Source organism: Engystomops pustulosus, chromosome 1 (genome assembly GCF_040894005.1).
Source record: "Engystomops pustulosus chromosome 1, aEngPut4.maternal, whole genome shotgun sequence".
Taxonomy (NCBI): domain Eukaryota; kingdom Metazoa; phylum Chordata; class Amphibia; order Anura; family Leptodactylidae; genus Engystomops; species Engystomops pustulosus.
Genome location: NC_092411.1, coordinates 218027244 through 218050089, shown reverse-complemented (window position 1 = coordinate 218050089; position 22846 = coordinate 218027244). Strand labels below are relative to the sequence as shown.

The 22846-nt window shown below is 39.6% G+C and overlaps 1 protein-coding gene across 3 annotated transcripts in view; it reads left to right on the top strand.

Annotated features, from left to right (window-relative positions):
- The window catches only part of SCLT1 (sodium channel and clathrin linker 1), a 105187-nt gene that overhangs the window by 27016 nt on the left and 55325 nt on the right, over nt 1-22846 (top strand). For all 3 annotated transcript variants that reach the window (XR_011849201.1, XM_072119401.1, XM_072119402.1), the window contains exons 9-12: nt 1071-1136; nt 19184-19254; nt 19606-19696; nt 22442-22533. Coding sequence is in view for 2 of the 3 variants with exons in the window: in XM_072119401.1 (XP_071975502.1) it covers nt 1071-1136; nt 19184-19254; nt 19606-19696; nt 22442-22533 (320 nt within the window). In the remaining variant the exon portion in view is untranslated. The remainder of the gene's footprint in view (nt 1-1070; nt 1137-19183; nt 19255-19605; nt 19697-22441; nt 22534-22846) is intronic.

Genomic DNA, 22846 nt, shown 5'->3' with positions numbered 1-22846 from the left:
CAACCCCTTTAAATAAGGACGTCAGTAAAGCCAATGTGGCAACCAGTGGGGTTCAGTTTTATCATCTGATCTTTGTCTTGTACCTATCACATGATATAATATCTCTCTCAACTAATCATCAGCAATGACTGACATCGTGTGATTCCTGCACCTTTCTTTGTTTAACGGGATGAAAAAAAATGTTTTGGTCTGGGTTGTAATCGCCTATGTAAGGAACAAGTGTTTGCATGTCAATACAGGAATGTTAAAGGAGTGGTCACATCTTACATATTTATTGCATAGTGACAAAATATACCCTTATTAACGGTGCGGGGTCCTGCGCTTTCATCCACTGAATGAGATCCACATTCTAGGATTGTAGGAGTCTGGTATTTAATTCTAAAACAAGGAATATGTGGGTATGCCGGGAATGTCTGTGATGGAAGTACCAATATAAAGAGGATTTCCAGCAAAGTAAAATTATGGCTTAAAAGCTTCTAATGTGGGCATAAAACATCATAAGGGTCCTTATGGCCTCCATACTGCTCCATTATGGCCAATCCTTGTTCCACATTGATTTCCTCTGTGTCACCAAACATGACTGGTGGAAACCAATTGTCGGAGCGAGTTTTATGTGGTGTCAGGAAAACCCACAGCAAGGGGAGTGCAGCGCGTGCTGTACTTGTTGTTATCATTATGTTATGCGCCCCCCCCCCCCCCCCTTTTTGTTACTTCACTGCATAACTTTCAGCTGATGTCTATATGGGCGGGTAAATGGTAACACTAGGTGAGGAACAATGTTCAGCATTTTAGGATTTCTTACCTAAAGTTCCATATGGAAGTTCAACTTCTTGTACCCAAGCGTTTGGGAAATTAGGGGCCCAAAGTGCCCTTGTTAATAGAGCCCCATTGCCGGGCATGACCGCTGTTTTATTTACTTCTATGAGGCAGCGCATCACTTTCCTATATAAATATAAACTCCTTTAGGTTATAGAATTAGTTTGGCCTCGGAATCTGTTTATGTAGGTTTTGTTGTACCATTTATTTAGTATTTGATTTACATTTAGTAATTGGATACATTTATTTCTTAGGAAGAGCTCGCAAATCTTCAGCAGATAACCAAACAACTTCATGGTGCACATGAAAAGGTAGAACAGGTAGGTGAAATAACCATAAAGACAGTATTGACTGTGATGTGTGAAATGTGATGGAATGGGTGGCTGAATGAGCAGTGCTAAACCTTCAGTGGCTTTACTCAAGTATGAACAGTGCATATTTAAGGGCCCATTACAGACTCCTCATAAGGTAAGTCTAATGGTGTGTTAAAACCACAGTCTCAGTCCGTTTTACACTGAATATACTTTTTAACAGTGTGTGTTTAAATGACCAATACATATTGCTATAAAGGATATCAGTCTACATTTTCTTTGTCTTTGTACTAAATGTACACATTAGGGGAATAAAGAAGTTGCTAATTGTAAACCATTGTTCTCTCCTTCACAAATGCATTTGACTACATTAAAAATTAAAACCATGAGTAACTTAACCCTTTGGGTACCTTTTACATGTTTTAACAATGGTCACTATGGCACTTGGGCAGCTGGGAACTTGCTATAACAAGCAACATTTATGGACATTTATCCCATTAAATCCCCTGGTCAATAGTGAGCCTGGCATCTAAATACATTCTCAAGCTGGGCACTCACGCTCTCACCCTACTGTTTTTCCCCCTCAATTTGATCCTTTCTATTGTATCTCGAGCCCTGTTATTGCATACCGCAAGGAAAAAATACAAAAATGTTTTTGTTAAAATGAGTCTTTTAACATTTTTATCAAAACATGTTGAGTAAAAGCATTTGATTTATACTCCAAGATCGTAACTGAACTTGGAGCATTGGCGGAGTGTCCAAACATTGAAGTGCTGTGAAATCTTTGCTTCTTACTGCATGGGAGTTAATAAGAGTTCAGACTTATTATTAATTCCGCCGTAGCATTCATTTGAATTTACATATGTGCTAGGTCCAACCTGGTGTAAATTTCAGCTATAACATGTACCAGTATTCCATCACAGTAAGTGACCTCCGGCATTGTATAACGCTCAATAACAACTTGGAAAAACTATACGACCCCTCTCACTAGCTCCAGTCAAATGAGCCCAGTCAGCCGCTAAACCGCCACAAATTTTTTGTTGGCTATCAGCCTTAATGGATTTGTATTGGGCCAGAAGCCAGCCAAGGTATTGTGGGTATAGGTGTATGTATAGGTGTATATACAGTAACAGACCAAAAGTTTGAACACACCTTCTCATTCAAAGAGTTTTCTGTATTTTCATGACTATGAAAATTGTAGATTCTTACTGAAGGCATCAAAACTATCAATTAACACATGTTGAAAATATCTTATATTCTAGGTTTAGCCACACTCTTGGCATTCTCTTGATGAGCTTCAAGTGGTAGTCACCTGAAATAGGCTTCCAACAGTCTTGAAGGAGTTCCCAGAGACGCTTAGCATTTGTTGGCCCTTTTGCCTTCACACTGCAGTCTCACTCCAAACTGCAGTCCAGCCCCCTGTGGTCCACGGGATATCCCTTTCACAGATTTTTATCCTTGTTTGGGTCAGAGGTGACTCTTGGTCTTCCTTTCCTGGGGTGGTCCTCATGTGAGGCAGTTTTTTTGTAGCGCTTGATGGTTTTTTTCAACTGCATTGGGGGACACTTTCCAAGTTTTCCCAATTTTCTGGACTGACTGACCTTCATTTCTTAACCCGTTAACACTCCAGGGTGTATGAAGAGAGCTCATGGGCTTCATACAGAGCTAATACCCGTTGTCAGTGATTGCGGGTATTAACTCTTTCAATGCATTTAAAAGACAACGGCTCGTACCGATTGTCGCTCCCCCCAATGTTGTCGGGGGGTGGGGGGTACTTAAGGGGTTAAAGTAATGATGGCCTAACAGTCTATTCAGAAGGACTATGAGCTGTGTATCCACCTGACTTATACACAACACAACTGATGGTCCCAACCCCATTTATAAGGCAAGAAATCCCTCTTATGAAACATGACAGGGCACATGTGATGTGAAAACCTTTTCTGGTGACTACCTCCTTGAAGCTCATCAAGATAATGTCAAGAGTGTGCAAAGTAGTTATCAAAGCAAAAGGTGACTACTTTGAAGAGCCTAGAATACAAGCCATATTTTCAGTTGTTTCACACTTTTTTTGTTAAGTATATAATTCCACATGTGTTAATTCATAGTTTTGATTTCATCAGCGTGAATCTACAATTTTTATAGTCATGAAAATACAGTAAACTCTTTGAATGAGAAGGTATGTCCAAACTTTTTGTCTGTAATTTATGTCTATAAAATAGAAAATGGCACCACTCCAAAGTTCTGGATCAAATTCAGGTGGTTTTTATTCCAAAGCTGCTATATTTCACCTGAATCCTTTTTCAAGTATGTGTATATATGTGTATATATGTATGTATGTGTGTGTGTGTGTGTGTGTGTGTGTGTGTGTGTGTGTGTGTGTGTGTGTGTGTGTGTGTGTATATATATATATCTCCAACAACATTGACAGGTGGAGCCAGATCAATATAATGTGGGAGCCTAGTTAAATTTACATATTTAGTTGCTGTAAGGGCACATTAGTCAAACACTTTACAGAAAAGAAATGTGTATTTATATAGTGGACAGAGCTACAAACTGCAGGTGAAGATACAAGTTTTTGCAAATAATATATAATAAACAATAAAGTACAAGTTGGTTACCGTGGTCCTTTCATTTTCATTTACACAAGCAGTGTACAGCATAAATCTCCCCTAGAAGACAAAAAGCCACATGTGTCCTAACCCCTTTTGTTGGACACTCCCTGCCTTCCTCTGGGTGAGTTCTAGGACTCTCCCTCCTGGGTCGAAAAGCTAAACCTTTGAAAACCTTGGGTGTGTCAGAGTTCCTCTACGGAAAAGCATAGAATGGTGATACTGGTTCCATGTGATCTGTCCAGGCCCTCAAAATGTTTGTACACACACCAAACCTCTCTGCTGTCAGAGTCCTTCGACAGACTGTAAACTAGGTGGCCTTTTGTCCAAGTCCCCAGATCCCAGAAATGTATTCTATACACGGCTAGGACGAACCATTGCTTTATAACTAACTCTCTTATAAAGTTATGTGAAGTTGTGTCTAGAAGAGTTCCTTTGAAGTGGGGCTCTGTGTCAAAAAAAAATTTGCTTCCAGCTCCTCTGTCCATGGTGTCAAAAGTATCCCTTCAGAGCCTTTTGTGTAGGTCACCTATTATTCACACACACTGTTTATTTACTGCAGTGTATATTTACATGCTGAGATTACAATTCTCATGCAGACTTGCCCAGCAGGCTATGAGTAGTGGGTTCCTACTTTCTGTTACCATGCCATGCAGCGCAGCCCAGTCAATATAGAAACTCCAGCTTCGACAGTGTGTTTGGTTGTCCCTTACCCCTGTCCGCAGATCACGTCCATATTGCCAATGTTCTCTCTTTGACATAGAGGAAAGACTGTTTTAGAAGGAGTTTATCTTTGCTCTACCCTTTAGCCATCATCTCTGAAATACATGTCACAGCTGACATGCAAGGGGGCACTGACTGATTGCTCCGGCTCTCCTCGTCCCCTTCCAGCTTTATGTGCAACTCCATATCCATTCAGAACCTGGGATTTTGGCTATGGTTGTGACATCACAGTAGGTATCAAAATTTGGATCAGGACAGGTTACATCTCCAGCAAGAAAAGACACAATTTTCACAAAATTGAGAGAAAAATGTAAGGTGTCTTTTGTGTTAGACACATTCATCAATTTGGATTTTTGGCCAGAAAATCCCTTTAATTTTCACATCCAGTTTGCTAATTAGGCACTCTGGTGTCAGACAGACAGCCTAGAACCACCTACCTGACAGTAACATTCAGCATACGAAGAAGGTTCTCTCCTAATGCCTCTGACACCTTGACAATGTCCCTTCAGACCTGATGGCTCCGCTCACCATGAGCCATACCCCCAAACAGTCAGACAATCTGCGAACCCCCGCCTTCTTCACCCCCCCCAGTCAACCCTCCCCTAGCCTCCCCAACATCGAGGAAGGCTGCCCACTTCGTCTTCCCCCGACCACTTTCCCATCAGTTTCAGAAACACATGAACCATCAGACATCCACTTGTCCTCAACCGCGAATCCAACCAGCCCGTTTAATCTATCATCCATCACTGTGCATTACTCCCCGACTGCGTCTCAAATTGACCATATCACACCACCCATCCCCACCACGTTACCACCACCGATTACTCTCTTTAGGGCATGTACACCACAGAACAAACAAACCATAAATGTCACTCCTTTCACCTCAAATACACCAATGACCCCCCATCATTATTTTTTTCAAAGGGGCCAACACAAGAGTCAAAAACGAAAAAATGTAGACGAGGCACCAGGGGAGGAAAAAGTAAAAGAAAAAGACCCACCGACCGCCCCAATACCACAACAGAAAAACAAAAAACTGAGATAAAGATATTTAATCTTTCCAAATACGTCCTAAATGAAGCGGAAACTAGTCTTCTAAACAAAGGACTCTCTTACTGCCACACGTCAAAATTCGACGAATTCCAACTGTTCCGTGATCTCCATACCTTCACCAGGAAACTCACTCTTGCAAGACACTTTAGTCTCCCCAAAACCAACATGAAAAGTAACGAGACCCCCTCTTTGGAAATTCCGAGTACAAATCCAAACCCGAGTTTAAATCCATCCCCCAATTTTGCCCTCCCAATAGATACGCCCCCCACAGATCTCCCTGGTACTCCCGGTACTTCCGAGACCACTACAGTAATCCCCAGTGGACTAAAACCCAAGTCCACTTTTTATCCTCTACACCACAGAGGCAACAATATTCAAACGTTTGTCTCTATGGTCGAAAAAGAATTACGTACCATCAATTCAAGAACCCAGCCCACTCATAATCTGACACACAAAGAAAGATCGGCAATGAACTCCTTATTGAAGAACAACGACATTGTAATCCGCAGTGCCGATAAAGGAGGTGGCATTGTAATCCAAGATAGAGAAACATATATCAAGGAGGCTGAGAACATCCTATCGGACACTAATTACTATGAAGTCCTACCCGAGGACCCTATTTATTCTCACACACAGGAACTAAAAATATTGCTGAAAGACGCTTTGCTAAACAATATCATCACTAAATCAGAGAAAGAATACATCTTGGTCGACTCACCATCTACCCCCATTTTCTACCATTTACCCAAAATCCACAAAAACCAACAAAATCCACCTGGACGACCAATCATTTCTGGTATTTCCTCACTCACCTGCAACCTGTCCCATTACATAGATGTACACTTGCAACATTATGCTCAAAACCTACCCTCCTACTTACGCGACTCCACCAGCGTTCTAATAAGCCTCCAAAATATCGTCTGGGATCCCACCTATTGGTGGGTAACCCTTGATGTTTCATCCTTGTATTCGAACATCCCCCACCAAGAGGGTCTCTACAGAATCAACCAACACCTTGTAAAAAACGGTACCATGCCCGGAAAACAAAGGATCTTCATTTTGGATGCAATCAAGTTCATCCTAACACATAATGTTTTCAGTTTTCAAAATAAAGTATTCAAGCAAACCAGAGGCACAGCGATGGGCACGAAATTTGCCCCTAGCTTTGCAAACTTGTACATGGGGGAGTTCGAATCAGAATTTATAGAGAACAACCCCAGATGGTCTGCCAACATCATTTACTATCGGAGATATATTGACGACCTCCTTCTGATCTGGAAAGGGACGGAAGAAGATATCCAGTCCTTTGTAACCACCATTAATCGAAATAACTGGGGTTTGTCCTTTACCCAATCCATTTCAAGAAAAGAAGTGGAATTCCTTGACCTACATCTGCAAGCAAAAGACAACAAAATCATCACAGAGACTTTCTTTAAGAAAGTCGATAGCAACAGTTTCTTACACTATAATAGTGCCCACCATCACAAATGGAAAAAGAACATTCCATTCAGTCAGTTCAGACGCATAAGGAGAAACTGCTCTGAAACTAGAAGTTTCGAAACACAAAGCAAAATACTTTTTAATAGGTTTATCGACAAAAAATTCCCCCAAAAAATTGTCAAGTCAGCCTTCGAACGGGCCGAACGACTATCTCAAACAGATTGCCTTGCCCCCGGAGCCAAGCAAATCCTCAAAAATACACAAAACAAAAACTACAGATTGAACTTCATAACCACTTACAACCACAACCACTCCCATTTAAGAAATATCTTTGAAAAACACTGGTCGATCCTACTGGATGACCCATATCTCAAATCCCATTTAGCTCCCAGACCCAGTATAACGTACAGAAGGTCAAAAACCCTAAAAAATATACTTGCTCCAAGTAAACTCCGGACCATCAAGAGTACAACAACTACCAATGGACTACCACCCAAAACTACCGGTAGCTACAAGTGCGGCCAACCCAACTGTAAATGCTGCATGAGTATAAACCATAGAACAAAAGAATTTAAAAGCAACATCACGGAGGAAACCTTTAAGATCAAATCCTTCCTGAACTGTACATCCTCTTTTGTAATTTATCTGCTGGAGTGCTCCTGTGGTCTCCAATATATAGGACGCACCATCCAACAACTTAATACAAGGATCAATAAACATCGGAGTAATGTTACCAACGGGTTCCTTAAACACAGCGTCTCCAGGCACGGGCACATGTACCATCAAGATGAATTCTCCTCCTTTTCAGTTACCCCCATAGAACAAATCCCCCCCGGGAATAGTAGATACACCAGACACCAGTCAGAGAGAGATGTATTGGATCTACAAGCTAAACTGTCTAGTACCTAATGGGCTCAACGAATCCCTAGAGAGCACCAATTTTTAAAAACAAACCACTTTGTTAATATCACCATTCTCCTCATTCTTCAAGCCTAGACAAGCATACCGAAGAGGTATACACCTACTTCCAAAACCAACGTTCAAAACAAACCACCTTGTTAATACCACCATCCTCTCCAAGCCTTGATGAGCATACCTAAGGGGTTTTCTTCATTCTTCATTCTCCAGCATCACCTGCTCTTCCCCCGCGATCGGCACCCAGCGCTGCCGACAGATGCCATTCGGAGCATGCGCATTACCTTACAGAACTGAGTCGCGCACCGCGCAATGTGTCGGAGCATGCGCATTACTTTACAGTTCGTTGTCGCACGCCTCTTGGCTGACATCTTGTTGGTGTGTTAGCGCTACGGCGCACGCGCCCGTTAATTTGTGGCGCGAGCCTCTCCCCATTCCATACATTTAAATACCCCCACACCACACCATGTTCCCTTATGCTGTGGATGAATTGGACAACATCAACAGCACTGGTAAGCACTTTACAAGCATCCATTTCAACTAAACAACCACACATTCATTCATTCATCACTGACCAATTTTTAATGTGTCGCTCAACTGACCAATCCACTGAACATATATCAACAGATATTTATACTCCCTGTGTATAATTTTTATGTATTATAGCACTTTCCCACTCTGTTTCGATTATATCATAATGATATCATTTTAATTGTAATTGTTAATGCTTTATTATCCAATTGGGCTCAATGAATTATCAATTATATTACCCTATTTTTATTATACCATATTAATTGTAATTTATAATGTTTATTAATGTTTTTTATTCAATGTTTTTTATTCAATTTATTTCTATCTAATTGAGCTCAATCGGGTTAAAGGGACTTCCATCAATAATGTGTTTTGTACTTCTGTGCTAACCAATTGGGTTCAATGAATTACCAATACTGTGTTTTGTCACTTCTGCTGCTAACCAATCATCAACTTTAACGTTTACTCCCCCTCTTCCTTCCCCTTTCCCCCTCTACCACTGTCCGTTCTCTACAGTCTTTGTACACTTGACAAAGGGGTACTGTAACCCCGAAACGCGTTGTGTTTTAAGATTCCTAATAAACCTAATTGTATACTACACTCTGAGTGCGCCATCTGGTTGAACTACAAACAAACACTCCAATATCCCAAATAATCCCTGAGTGATACGGCCATACCACACAGGAGATCTTCTACCGGGAGGCAGCACCAGACTATTTGTCATCTAAACCTACTCCTCATAGCGTTGTGCCTATCCTAGCACAACCCTACACGGTGAGCACAATATTTCACCCTAACCTTCATCTTCACAATCAAAAAGGTGTGACACTATTAGCGCTTTCTTCCCCTGTCCTCTCTTGCCATATTCTGTCACCTTCAGAATGGTGGGGTTCAAGAAAAATTTCTATTGTGTCTGTGTCTACCTCTGGCAGCATTGGCAATTGCCCTCTCCCCCATAGTACTTGCAATTCATTTGCATAATTTTTTAGCAGTAAAGGAATTTCCAGCACAGATCTTGCATGAGGGTAGCAAGAGGAATCTGCCAGTGGAGCTGCTTTAGTATAATCCAGACGTTAGATTTCATTGAAAGGAAGACCTATGAACAGAGTCGGTGGTGCAAGGCTCTCTTTAAACTGAGACATATTATTGAAAGTCCTCCAAGAGCAGAGTATTTGTTTCATTATTTGTCTGTTTGTTTGGTTTTTTTTTTTGCTCTATAGAGTCTTTGTCAACAGGGATTGGAGAAACTTGCAGCTCGTTCCATTGATTAAAAAAAACAACACATTTTAGATTTTATAAACAATGCAAAACAACAAAAGTCCCCCTATCCCTGGTGAGCGCCATAGTGCTTTATTTTTTTAACAGTCGCTGGTACATCTTACGGAAATATATACAGGAGCTTGGTGCACTTCCTATACGGTCTGCAACTTTTTCCTTTTTTTTTACCGTGGGCTTAGAAACTGTTTACTGTTTCTTTTTTTTATCACACCTTTAATTCTAAAAATGTATTTAATTTACAAATCATTATCGATAATGACTATTATTGACACCTTGTACTCTTCAATGCATAGATGGCGATTGTCACCCAGTAAACAACGAAGTGTGATGAACTTCAGGGAGTCTTGCTGTAAATTTGCATACAAGCCATCTGTAATTTAGTATGGCTGTTCTGATTCATTTCATACGCATGTTATGTGGTTTCTTATATATTTGTGGTTACTAGGCGTTGTGAGAACATGCAGGACACTGAGTCATCTCTTGACATAACCCAGCGTTTAGGTTTGAATACAGCCAAAGCTACTGTACAGCACATTTAGAAAGGAAATCTTTATAAATGTTTAGTCGGCTGTGGGTAAATGGGAAGGAAATCTAGAACTGTCTGCAGCCCTACATTATAGAGAGTATGCAGTGTCCTCTGTAACATATGAACTGTAGATTAGGCATCACTTAATAGCAAAGAAGCTAGAATAGTCAATTGTGTGCCTCCTGTACCAAGTCGTTTTCAGTTTTATAATGGAACTTAATTTTACATAATTTACCTATCAGATACCGGTGTACACGTATGTAAAAAGCATGATTTTGGGTTGTTGTGTATTAATCATGTGGTAGACGTGTGTTCAACAGAAATCTTTGGCATTTCTCTTCAAAATATATATCTACATAGCAGGTATCAAAAGTATTATCTGTTATAAGTGGCTACAAGGAGTCAAAAGAATGCCAGATTTATTAAAAAGTGGGCCATTTTTGGGTGCAAAATTTTTGTTTAAGTGCACTGCTCAAAACTTAAAAAACTTAAAAAGTGAAGGGCTTGAATAAGCGATCAGATGAATGCTTGTTCAAGCCCTGGAAAAAATTTTTAAAAAATAATTTACTTTGTAGGTGCCGCAGAGCCAGAGATCTAGCCCCCTTTCAGATTCTTAGCCAGCAGGCTGGAGGGAGAATTTGGAAGCTTATGCACCTCACAGATATATTGACTGCATATGTTACTAAATTTTGATAAGGGATAATGTCAATTAATGTTCATGTTTTTAACCCTCTCCATATTTAGAATAATCTGAGAACACACTTGCTCTCTAATTGCCTTATATTACGTGATCATTTATTTAACGAAAATAGAGTGAAACAATGAACATTCGATCCTCTTTGCCTAATGTGGTTACATATTAACACTGCGACCCAGAACATGTCCATAAAGTTAAATATTTCACGAAAAAACACACCCACGTTCCTGAATAAAGTTTTTATTTCACACCATCCTCTATTATTTATACCTATGTTATGGTGCTTTCTGTGTAATATATTTTTAACCTTTTAAGGACGCAGCCATTTTGTAGCTTAAGGTTCAGTCCCATTTTTTGGATTCTGACCTGCGTCTCTTTATATGGTTATAACTTTTGAACACTGGATGCGTACTTAGGACTGAGGTTATGCAAAATACTTTATTTAGTCAAAACAAGAAAGACAAGACATAAAGAAGTATAAAATCACTTAAAAAACACACAATGAATGTGTGTTGAACTCTCCTGGGTCAGAGTATGGCCCAGTCCTACCCGGCTTTGGGTTCTCTCCCTCCCCGGCTTCTCGTCCAGACATATCACCTGGTTCCACTGGTCCTCTGAGGATAACATCTAGGGCAGCGATGGCGAACCTATGGCACGCGTGCCAGAGAGGGCACGCAGAGCCCTCACTGCTGGCACGCGCCCCATCCTCCTAACCACTGCCAGGTGCGGACAACCACTGTCCACACCTGGTTGTCATGGCTGTTAGCAGTATCGGAGCTGCGCTCCGATACTGCTAACAGCCATGACAGAGCAGGGTGCTGACACTTCCTGCTCTGTCACTACGATCACATCAGCGCACAGGACGGTAAGCGTCCCAGCGCTGGCAGCGAAATGATGTCATTACGCTGCCAGCGCTGGGCACCTTACTCCGTTTGCGCTGCAGTGATCAGCCGGAGGAACGAGGTGAGGTTTTTTTTTTTTTAACTCGCGCATCCACGGGGCATAGATCAGCAGGAGGCTGATTTCCTGCCCACTCCCGCCCCTCCCCTCACCTAAGCAACCGGCCCGAAACTGACTGCGCCGCTACCACAAGCCCCTGCGCCCGAACCCCAGCCGCTATCGCACCCCTACCCCCCCGCCCAAACTCCGCCCACTACTGCAATTTGCCTGCACGAACTCCGGCCGCTCTCACTACCCCCCCCCCCCCTCAACTCCGGTCACTGCCCTGCATCACCCCCTCCCCTGGAACTCATGCCTCATAACCCCATTGCCCCGAACTCCAGATGCTGCATTACCCCCCCCCCCCCTGCCCTAACTCTGGTCGCCCACCCTCTGCCCATCTACCCTACTGACCCCCCGGAACAACAGACACCTGAACTTCTGCCTGCCAGCATGGCCGCCACCTTGGACAACCAAAGAGTAAGTAACATATGTATTTATATGTATGTATTTATGTATATGCATATTATATTATATATTTATACCTGTGTGAGGGCTTATTTTTTGCGTAACATATTTTACTTCTCATTTATTATTCCATGTCGTGTACTGGGAAGCTGGATTTTAATACTTTCGCTGTGCGCTCCAAATCATTTGTCTCCTTTATTCTTTGGTTCGGTAAACTCACAGAAAATACCCGATTTGTAGGTTTTATTGTGTTTTAATACTTTTTCAAAAATTAAAACAGTATACGAAAAAGAAAATAGTTTCGCCATCTTGTGACGCTGATAACTTTAGTGCACGGAGCTGGGGAGGTTTGGGTTTTTTTGCTTTATGAGCCGTTGTTTTCATTGCTACCATTTTGAGGACTGCGTGACCTTTTGATAACTTTTTATTACTCTTTTATGTGATGTAAAATGGTGTAAAAGTGGCGTTTCAGTGTGTATAGGACTGCTGGAATCCGAGCTCAGACAGTCCTGTGTAAATTGATTCTAAACTAAACCGTCAGTTTTCAGGTTAAATTGCCGTACTGGCACTTTGCGATAAGTCATTAGGTTTTGGGTTGCAGTTTGGGCACTCGGTCTCTAAAAGGTTCGCCATCACTGATCTAGGGTATTGTATGAGTAGGGCAGTTCATTAGCAATTTACTTGACATTTACATTGGTGCTCTTGCCCTTCTTTACATTTTTTGGATTGTCATATTGTGTACACTGTCGTGGACTTTGTTAGCCGGGTAGGACTGGGCCATACTCTGACCCAGGAGAGTTCAACACACATTCATTGTGTGTTTTTTAAGTGATTTTATACTTCTTTATGTCTTGTCTTCCTTGTTTTGACTAAATAAAGTATTTTGCATAACCTCAGTCCTAAGTACGCATCCATCTTTCTTTTTGGTTTAACACTTGTTGTATTTGGGATGCGTGGACACTCTTTAAATATGATTCTATATCGGCAGTGCCTGTCCGTGGTCTTGGTGTGAATCACAACTTTTGAACACTGTTACTTATCTAAACAATTCTGAGATTTGTTTTTTTTCCCCCACATGTTGTACTTCATTTTAGTGGTAAATTTTTGCTGATAAGCTTTGCGTTTATTTACAAAAAAAAGAATAAATTGCCATTTTTTTAAATTCGAAATCATCGCATTTTCAGACAGATAGATTTACCACCTAAATAACTTACGGAATAACATTTCCCATTTGTCTACTTTACATTTTCATAATTTTGGAAATGTTTGGATAATTTATTTTGACGTCACGCGGCTTACAAATCAAATAGCGATTTTCCGTATTTTCAGAATTGACTATTTTGGGGATAAATACTGTTTGAAATAAAATTTTACATATTTAGCATCAAAACCCCCTATATAACCAACCCATTTTCAAATCTGAACCCCTCAAGCTATCAGAAACAGCTTTTACGAAGATTGTTAACCCCTTGAGATCTTCATAGTAATTGAATCAAAATGGGGGTGAAATTTAGAATGGTCAAATTTTGACGGTTATACGTTCATTTAGCCCTAAAATTAACACATTTCCAAATGATAAATAGAGAAAACCCACCATACAATTTGTTCTACAATTTCTCGTGAGTGGAGAAACTCCCACATGTGGTCGTTACTTGTGTTATGGGGGCAGAAGGGAAGGAGCACTCTGCAGCTGCCAGGATTTTAGTTTCCTCATTGGCCCCTTTTTGAAGGCTATAAAATTTTAGCTTTTTTCGTTATTGGGGCAATGTGACGGCATTTTTTGTTGCGGGATGAGATGCTTTTTCCAGTGTTACCATTTTGGGGTCGGTATCACCTATTGTTGAAAATTTAGGAACTTTTTTTGAGGTCACGAGTAGAAAAGCATCAATTCCGTACTGGATTTTTTACTTTTTTTTTTTTTTGTTCACCTTTTATAGCCTAATAATCCTGTTATCTTTATTCTATGGGTCGCTACGATTACAAGGATTCCAGACATGAATATTTTTTCTTATGTTTTACAAAATTTTCCAAATAAAACCCTAATGTGGGGGAAAATCTATCATTTTTGCATCGCCGTATTCCAAGTGGCATAACATTGTTACGTTTTTGGCATGTTTTTGTAAATTCTTGTTGATATTGTGGTATATATAAATCTGCTCACTTTGTTATTATTTTTAAGTGTCTTTTTGTGCATAAGCCTCTGCTTGTTTTCGTGTAATTTTCAATGCATTTTTTTGTTTAATGTCACAAAGTTAAATAAGGGTGGTACGGGCTGTCAACTGTTAATCAAGGCAAATGAAATTGCCTAGTTGTCCGCCTTCAAAAAATATATAGGTTTTAGGGGTGCCCTTGATTTTTTTTTATTCTGTTTTATTGCTATATTTTGCAGGTTGTGACTCTCTTAAAATTTCTAGCTGAAAAGCAGATATTTCAGTTTGTGATGTTATGATGATTTGTTCACATGAACATATGACTATGAGGTATCTCTGAGCTTTGCACATGTTCATCTGTTACATTTAGGACATGTGAAAGTAAATATTTTCTGTTTGGAACCCATTTTTTGCCTTAAGTCAAGTTTTATGTATTATGTAAATTTTACACTTTGAATCAAAATTGCAAGCGTCTATGCGCCTATGTCTATAAACTCTTTAATGCACTTTTAAAAATGCAATGCAAGTGTCTGCTTCCAGAAAATATATGGTTTGTTGGGGTTTAGTATAATTGTTTTTAATTGTAAAAATTTATCTGGCCAATAACACAACAAAATTTCCAGAAATGCCTGGCATGCCTGGTTATCGGAAAACAACCACAAATATTAACTGGTTTTAACTTAAGCATACTCACATGCTGGTGTGTGCCCCCTGAAATATGATCTGTTTTCCATTTAGCTTTTAATGGCTTATATTTCGTGAAAAAGGATTTTTTAAAAACCTGCAAATGAGCCTCAGGGGCCTCTCTGTACATCACAGAAGCCCCTTCTGTCTCCCTCGGCTACTAATTATTCACCCTTCCTTCGGTGCTTATAGCTGCCGCCTCCTCCCTATTTTCACCTGCCAGAAAGCCAGTAACAGCCAAAGGAGCCAGAAGGGGCTTCTGTGACATATACAAGAGCCCCCGAAGCTCATTTGCATATTTTTTCCCCCAAAAAAATGTCATACAGCTAATTGGAGAATGGATCCTGTTCTTCGGGGCACATATCGTTGGGTTAAAATACCAAAATAAATGTGGTTGATTTCCTTTAAATCATATTACTGTTCTGAGGACACGGATACATTGAAAGGAGGGAAAATTCAAATTATCAATGTAGAATCCCTACAGGTTTCACCTTGACCGGAAAATAATGGGGCCCGGAGCAGGGGCACGGCCTGTTCACATGTCTTCACTCCTGCTACAGTCTCGCGCAAACAAGGATATGTCTCTTTAAAATAGCGCAGATCGCTAGCTACCTTCCTGGATAACTCTGTACTCCTGAGCTATAGTTTTAGACCTTCTTATTATAATATGTCCGATGGACACATCCCTTAGTATAAATGTGCAGAAGCACTTCACTTTGATACTATATATATTGTATGTGGATCAGGTAACAGGATCAGCTTCTCCAGGGAAAGATAATAACTAAAAGGAAATAACTCACCCACACCAGTGCTTTAGTATTTACATATATACATAGTTACAAATTTACATATATACATAGTTACACATTTACATATATACAAAAATACAAATACACATACTTACATATATACAAAAATACATATATACAAAAACATGGCAGCTCATTCTGTTTATGCTCACAAAATCACCAAATTTTAGGTACTTTTTTTTTTACACTTACGCTTTTTTTCTGTTTTGTGCAGTACATTATGGAGTCCATCAGAAACCAATTTCTGATATATGTTTCCTTTATTTTTTCTTGCTGAGCTTCTTGTGGCCATTTTGCAGTCTTCACACTACGCGACATCAGTGTGAAATGATCCACTGGAGAAAAGTTCTATTTCCGTGGAAATAGAACATTTGGAATGTTGCATCATAGAGACAGTTTGTAATGTCATCCTTAACTGGACACAACTATTTACTGAAGGGTTTCATTAAACTCCTTTTTAGAGATTTTCCATCTTCAAATGACTGTTCTGGTGACATTGAAAAATCATGAAGTAATAATTATATATTGTACTAAATGAGGGAAATATCTTCCCTTTCACCAGTTTCTTGTTCAAATGAGTTATCAATAATAATCATAAAAAGCTTCCACCCACAGATTGTATAAAATAGTATATGCCACTATATGCTGCAAGCTGATTGGTTCTGTTACATTAACTGCTCAACAACAAAGAATGTGATTGGTCGAAGTTCTCACTCAAGTAGCCTACAAGTTCCACCCTATAGACTCATTTTAAAAGAGTTAAGCAGATTATGATAGAAAAGTAAAACCTGTTACAAACACATGAAATAAACTCCTTACATACAATACATTAGTTTATATATGTACAGCCGGCTGGATCTCCCACCACAATCATCAATCACTATTGAACTTAGTAAGACCTAAAAATTATCAGCAAAGTATTGCTTTAATTGTACTGACCCATGGCATAAAGTTCTCATGGTCTATATTGGAAACTTCAAAAAATGGGTTCAAAAACAAATCCAGAATTTATGTTTTATATATCTCTGCCTTCAAAAATAAGTTAATTTTATTGGATTAGATTTACATTTTGAGGGAAGCTGAAAACCAAGAGCGTAAGAAAAACTCTTTACGCAATTAGGAGCTGGACCTGTTGTTTACTACCCCTTTCATGGCTGATTGGATTGGCTAAACCAGTGTCTTTCTCTGATGTTATCACCTTTGATTTATGCCAAGTTGCTCCATCATGCTGGAAAAGGCATTGTTGATCACCAAACTGCTCTTGGACGGTTGGGAGAAGTTGCTCTTGGAGGACATTCTGCTACCATTCTTTGTTCATGGATGTGTTTTTAGGCAAGACTGTGAGAGAGACGCCACACATGAATGGTTGCAGGATGCTGTACAGTTGGCATGTGACAAGACTTTTGGTATTGCTCACTTTGTCTTCTCCGAACAAGCTGTTTTCCAGTTGTTCCAAACAATCGGAAAGGGGGTTCATCAGAGAAAATGACTTTACCCCAGTCCTCAGCAGTCTACTCCCTGTACCTTTTGCAGAATATCAGTCTGTCCCTGATGTTTTTTCTGGAGAGATGTGGCTTCTTTGCTGCCCGCATTGACACCAGGGCTTTCTCAAAGAGTCTCCACCTCACAGTGCGTGCAGATGCACTCACACCTGCCTGCTGCCAATCCTGAGCAAGCTCTGCACTGCTGGTAGCCTGATCCCAAAGCTGAAACGGTCCTGGCGATTGCTGGTCCTTCTTGGGTGCCCTGGAGCCTTTTTAGTAACAATGGAACCCCTCTCCTGGAATTCCTTGATGATTCGATAAATTGTTGACTGAGGTGCAATCTTTCTATCTGCGATACTCTTCCCTGTTAGGCCAGTTTTGTGCAGTGCAATGATGACTGCACGTGTTTCTTTAGAGATAACCATAGTTAACAGAAGAGAAACAATGATGCCAAGCACCAACCTCCTTTAAAGTGTCCAGTGTTGTGATTCTTACTTAATGATGACAGATTGATCTCCAGCCCTGTCCTCATCAACACCCACACCTGTGTTTAATGGAGCAATCACTGAAATGATGTTAGCTGCTCCTTTTAAGGCAGGCCTGCAATGAAGTTGAAATGTGTTTTGGGGGAAAAAGTTCATTTTCTAGGCAAATATTGACTTTGCAATTAATTGCTGTTAAGCCGATCACTCTTTATAATATTCTGGAGTATATGCAAATTGCCATTATAAAACCTGACGTTGTAGACTTTGTAAAAATTAACATTTGTATCATTCTCAAAACTTTTGTCCATGACTGTAGTATTCTCGGAAGCACATAAATGTAGCCATATCCTCCCTTTGAAAGATAGCTGTTTCCGAGGAACAAAATGGCTACATTTATGGGAAATTATCTTGAATTAAATCTTAATCTTAAATTATCTTCATTAATAACATCCAATTGAAGGAATATATGTATATGGAAGATCAATTTAATTAAATGTCAAAGCTGAAATGAGAATACCCCTTTAACTTTGTCATTTCTTCATGGTTTTTATTATGAATGGAAGCTACCAATGTAGATTTAACTTATAAGGGAGTAAGTCAAGTTTTGCTTAAGTGTATGACATCTAAAATGTTTTTTATTTTGCATCTGGCAAAATGCTGTAGTGATTGTTCAAATAAATGTTGTATTGTCTGGTCCTAGATACATTTTCTACCCTGTGCTTTTCAAAATATATCTTTGAATAAATGGGAATGGATTAATGTGACTACACACAATTTGTGAGTGGAGCGATGGATACATCTGCATATGACCATTTAGAAACAAAACCAGTGAACATTTTTAACAAAGGCTATTTGTAAAATGATAAAAATGGTGATAACTGAGAAGATCTGCTGTAACTCATCCCCAATAAACCTTTGTATGGTAGATTGAGATGTTTGTCTTTCTTTTGAGAGAGGATAAATTATGTTCTTCATTTTTTGGTATTGTATCATTCGCCTCCTTAATGATGAGGGATGATACAGATCTGCGAATTTGTTCTCTATCAGTTAAGAAAGAAGTAGACTGATCCTCCCTTCCCTGCAAATTGTACAGCTCACCATTTGTACTTTTATATTATACGTGATGTCTATGTGTAAATGTTGTATACTTCCATAGTAAGTGTGAACTATTTCTAATTTTACATTATAGGTGTAGCCTTATTTATGTGATTTTATGAAATTTATGTATGCGATTTTATGTTTCTATTTTTATTTTTTTTTATCAGACAAATCAACAGTTTCTGCATACTGTAAGTGAGCAGCAAATGGAAATCGACCAGCTTCAAAAAGATATAAGGTAGTACATGGTGCTTGTGTTCATAGATAGAATTTCATTTGTAGTATTTTGTAAAATTGTAGCCAGCAACAGCATTGTTATTGGGTCTAAAACAAGCGTAACCGTACAAAATAGCAAGTTGAAGTAAGGACATACAGTTTCCTTGTATAGATTTTGCAGTTTAATAATCCTCTATATGCCGTCCAAAATTCTTCCTTCCTGTTTGAGTAATTTGCAGCCAGGTGCATTTTCCATATGTATATCTCCCAGATTATTTTACTGCAAGACTATAAATACAATCTGTGAAAATGCTTTTTCACAGTATGTGGGTGTCGTAATAGCCTTTTTATTTGGTCCAATGTATGTTAACAGGCAAGGAAAATTGGATGTAAAAGTAGCAAGTATGAAAGCTGAAGAAATGGCCGCAGTTGTTAAAACATTGGAGGATCAGCTCAAGAGGAAGGTGAGGCATGAACTACTTGTATATTGTTAAGGCTTTGCATGGATGAAAAAAAGATGAATTTGGTAGCAGAGAGAGGACAACATGAATCTTTCCTGTGCTTTAGATTGATGCAAATCAGATATTAGAGAGCAACAAACGTTTTATGTTGACACTGCTGTCCCCATTGTATCTGCTATGGCTGCTACCACTGTTACAGCCCTGATTGTCATCCTGAATATTCTCTTCATTGCAGCAAAGCAATGGTGATTTGATCACCGTTGGAGAAAGAATACCAAGGATGAGACAAGCAAAACATTGCCTCTTATCTGCCTTGTAAGGCAGTCATCCCCCATGGAAATCCTAATAACATTAGGCAGTATAAAAAAACAAGTATATCTATCCCATAAGGAACTGATTCCCAACTCTGATAGAGCTGTTTCGATGTGTTTGCATCTCTCCAGAACAGTGCAATCAAGTGGTTTAGCTGCATGAGAGGCTGTAGACGGGTTCCGGGAAGTAAAAAGACTCCTTAAAAAGGTTGTCTGTGTTTTACAAAACAATGCATAGCAGACCTATAGCAGGCTATAAAAACAATCAAAATCCGGTGCTCACATTGTCACATTGGGGCACATTTACTAACAGATTGCACCACTTTTTTTGGTGCACCTATTCCATAGAGCGTGTGGCACATTTATGTCGTACTTTGCATGATAAATGTGGTGCGCGGTCTGACTGAGGATTGGAACGCCCCCTTCAGTGCAGAAATTTGTGTTGCATAAAAAATAGTGCAGCCACGACCAAATTTTAATCCCCTACACAATAAAGATCATTTTTACCTCCCTTACTTTTAAATTTTATCAAAATTTTACTCAGTTATATTGCTTATTTAGCTCAGTGATGGTCAATGCAAAATTACAGAGTGTGGGCGGGGACTCCCTAAGCAGACACATTATTATCCCTCTAGTGCTATGAGTTTCTGAACATTGTACTAGTATCTGACACACAGAAAAAGAAAGATGAGACTGCTCAGAGATTAGATCCATGAGATGCATATTACACACAATGACACACTTGAGCTCTGCTACATCCAAGTTACATCTGAGCTATAAAACACACAGTCCCCCTATATAGATCTTTTCTTGCCTGTAGCTTTAGTTTCCTCACGATGCTTGCCGGCAGGTAGTGTCTGTGTGTGAGCTCCTCTTAAAATGCAGGGGAGAAGGACTGGAGTGAAGAGAGCAGAAAGGAGATTTTCATTATTTTTGAGTATTTCTGTTAATAACAGTGAATTAAAGAATGTGTTATTTTTTTTATCCTGAGTATATTTAAGAATCTTGTCTTCGTGGGAATTCCTCTTTAAGGCCAAAACTAGCTGCAGAGGAAAGAGGTCAAAGACCACCTCTGCAGACATGTGGAGGCTTAAATGCCATGCATTTTCCACTGGGGATTCTGGGAAGAAAAATATGCAAATTAGATTTCCAGATTCCAGAATTTTTGCCTCTTTAGCTGCCTTGTAAAGTGCCCTTTTCCTCTGTGTTATTACTCATCGTTATATATAACATCTTTTGTTTGATTTCTTTACCTGAATTGTATCGGTTGTTACCAACATCTGGTGCCAATTTCAATAACGCCTTTAGAAATATATTTGCTTAGGCTGCTTTCACACTGCCGTGTGCTCACCCAGCCATAGCCCAGGTAAGCACATTGCAGTGTGCTGGAGAGGAGCAGTGGTGAGCTCTGCTTACCCCTCCCCTCTCCATAGCGACGCACAGCCGACATACTAGGAAAGATAGAGCATGCTCTATCTTTTCCCTTTGAGCGTTTCAGCACGGTGCAGGATATACGTCCCCACATGGGCAGTGTGAAAGGGGCCTTAAAAATTGAGGACATGTTGAATATATATTTCACCTGCTGTATAGTAGGTGGTGGACTGTGCCTTTTTTTAGGTTAAGCTGACACCAATTTAATTTTATGGCCACCTTTAAGCCATTAGTATTTTTAGTCTTAATGGGACCCCTTTAGAAGTTTTTTCCAGGTTTTTAATATTGGTGACCTTATGCATAGAGAGCTGTAATCCTTATAGGGTAAATTGGGTTGTGACACTCAAAACTTCTACCTTTCACCAAGTTCTGACACTGGAAAAATAGCAGAGATTGGAGCCAGATACCCAGCTCTTTTCTCTGTTTAGTTGTAGGTCCCTGATCATGATGTCCTATCCTATGATTCAGTCAATTGCAGACTTGTCCCAGAAAGACCCTTAAATGACCTTCGTAATACAATAAATTGGGACATTGCCCCCCCACAGTCCAGTGTTAACCCAAAGATTACTGATGGAAGATAAGTTAGTTATGTACTTTCTTATATTTTATATCTATTGTTACTATATGAAATGTAGATGCTTTTTTTCCCCCGTTGTGTTGAATTGCTTCTCACAGAGCGAATAACCTCTGTAATAGCAGATCTGTGATATCCTAATCCAGCATCTGCCCTATCTCATTACTGATAAGATGGTGGATATTTCACTTCAAGCAATGGCCCCCGAGTGTGTAGCAAAAATGGAAGAGCTATGCCTTTCTCGGTCTTAATGTCTGAAGCCATAATTGAGACACTGCTAAGAAATCAATAAGTAAACATTGTGAGCAATGAAAATGTATATGTAATGATGTTTTTTTGCAATCTCTCCAGCTCATAATGAGCAGAAAGAGATCCAGGTGCTTTTGTTAGTGCAGAATATGGGTTATGTAGAATTTGTTCTCTGCTCTGTAGGAGGAAGAGGTGTTGGCAGCCCGGGGCAAGGAAGACGCGTCAGACAAACGGGTGCAACAGCTTCAGACTGCTGTAACGCAATTAGAAACCAGGTAATGACTGCTACGCTGAATGTGAATTATTTTACTTCCATGCATGCTGGCAATAGCATGGTCGAATTAATGAGTCCGCTTTGTGTGAGTAATTGGTTTCATGGTGATCTATTGTAAGAATGTCATCTTTTGATGATAACAAAATGTAGTCCAGCACGCTAGAGTGTAACATTAAGGGTATGTGTGACATCAATGTGTGACTTTTTTTTTCTCTTTTTTTTTTTCTCTTTATTGAGGATCTGTCTGTGTTAATAAGTGAATAAATGTATGGATCAATTCAGTGTCCTTGTTATCATTTAAAATCATCCTTTTG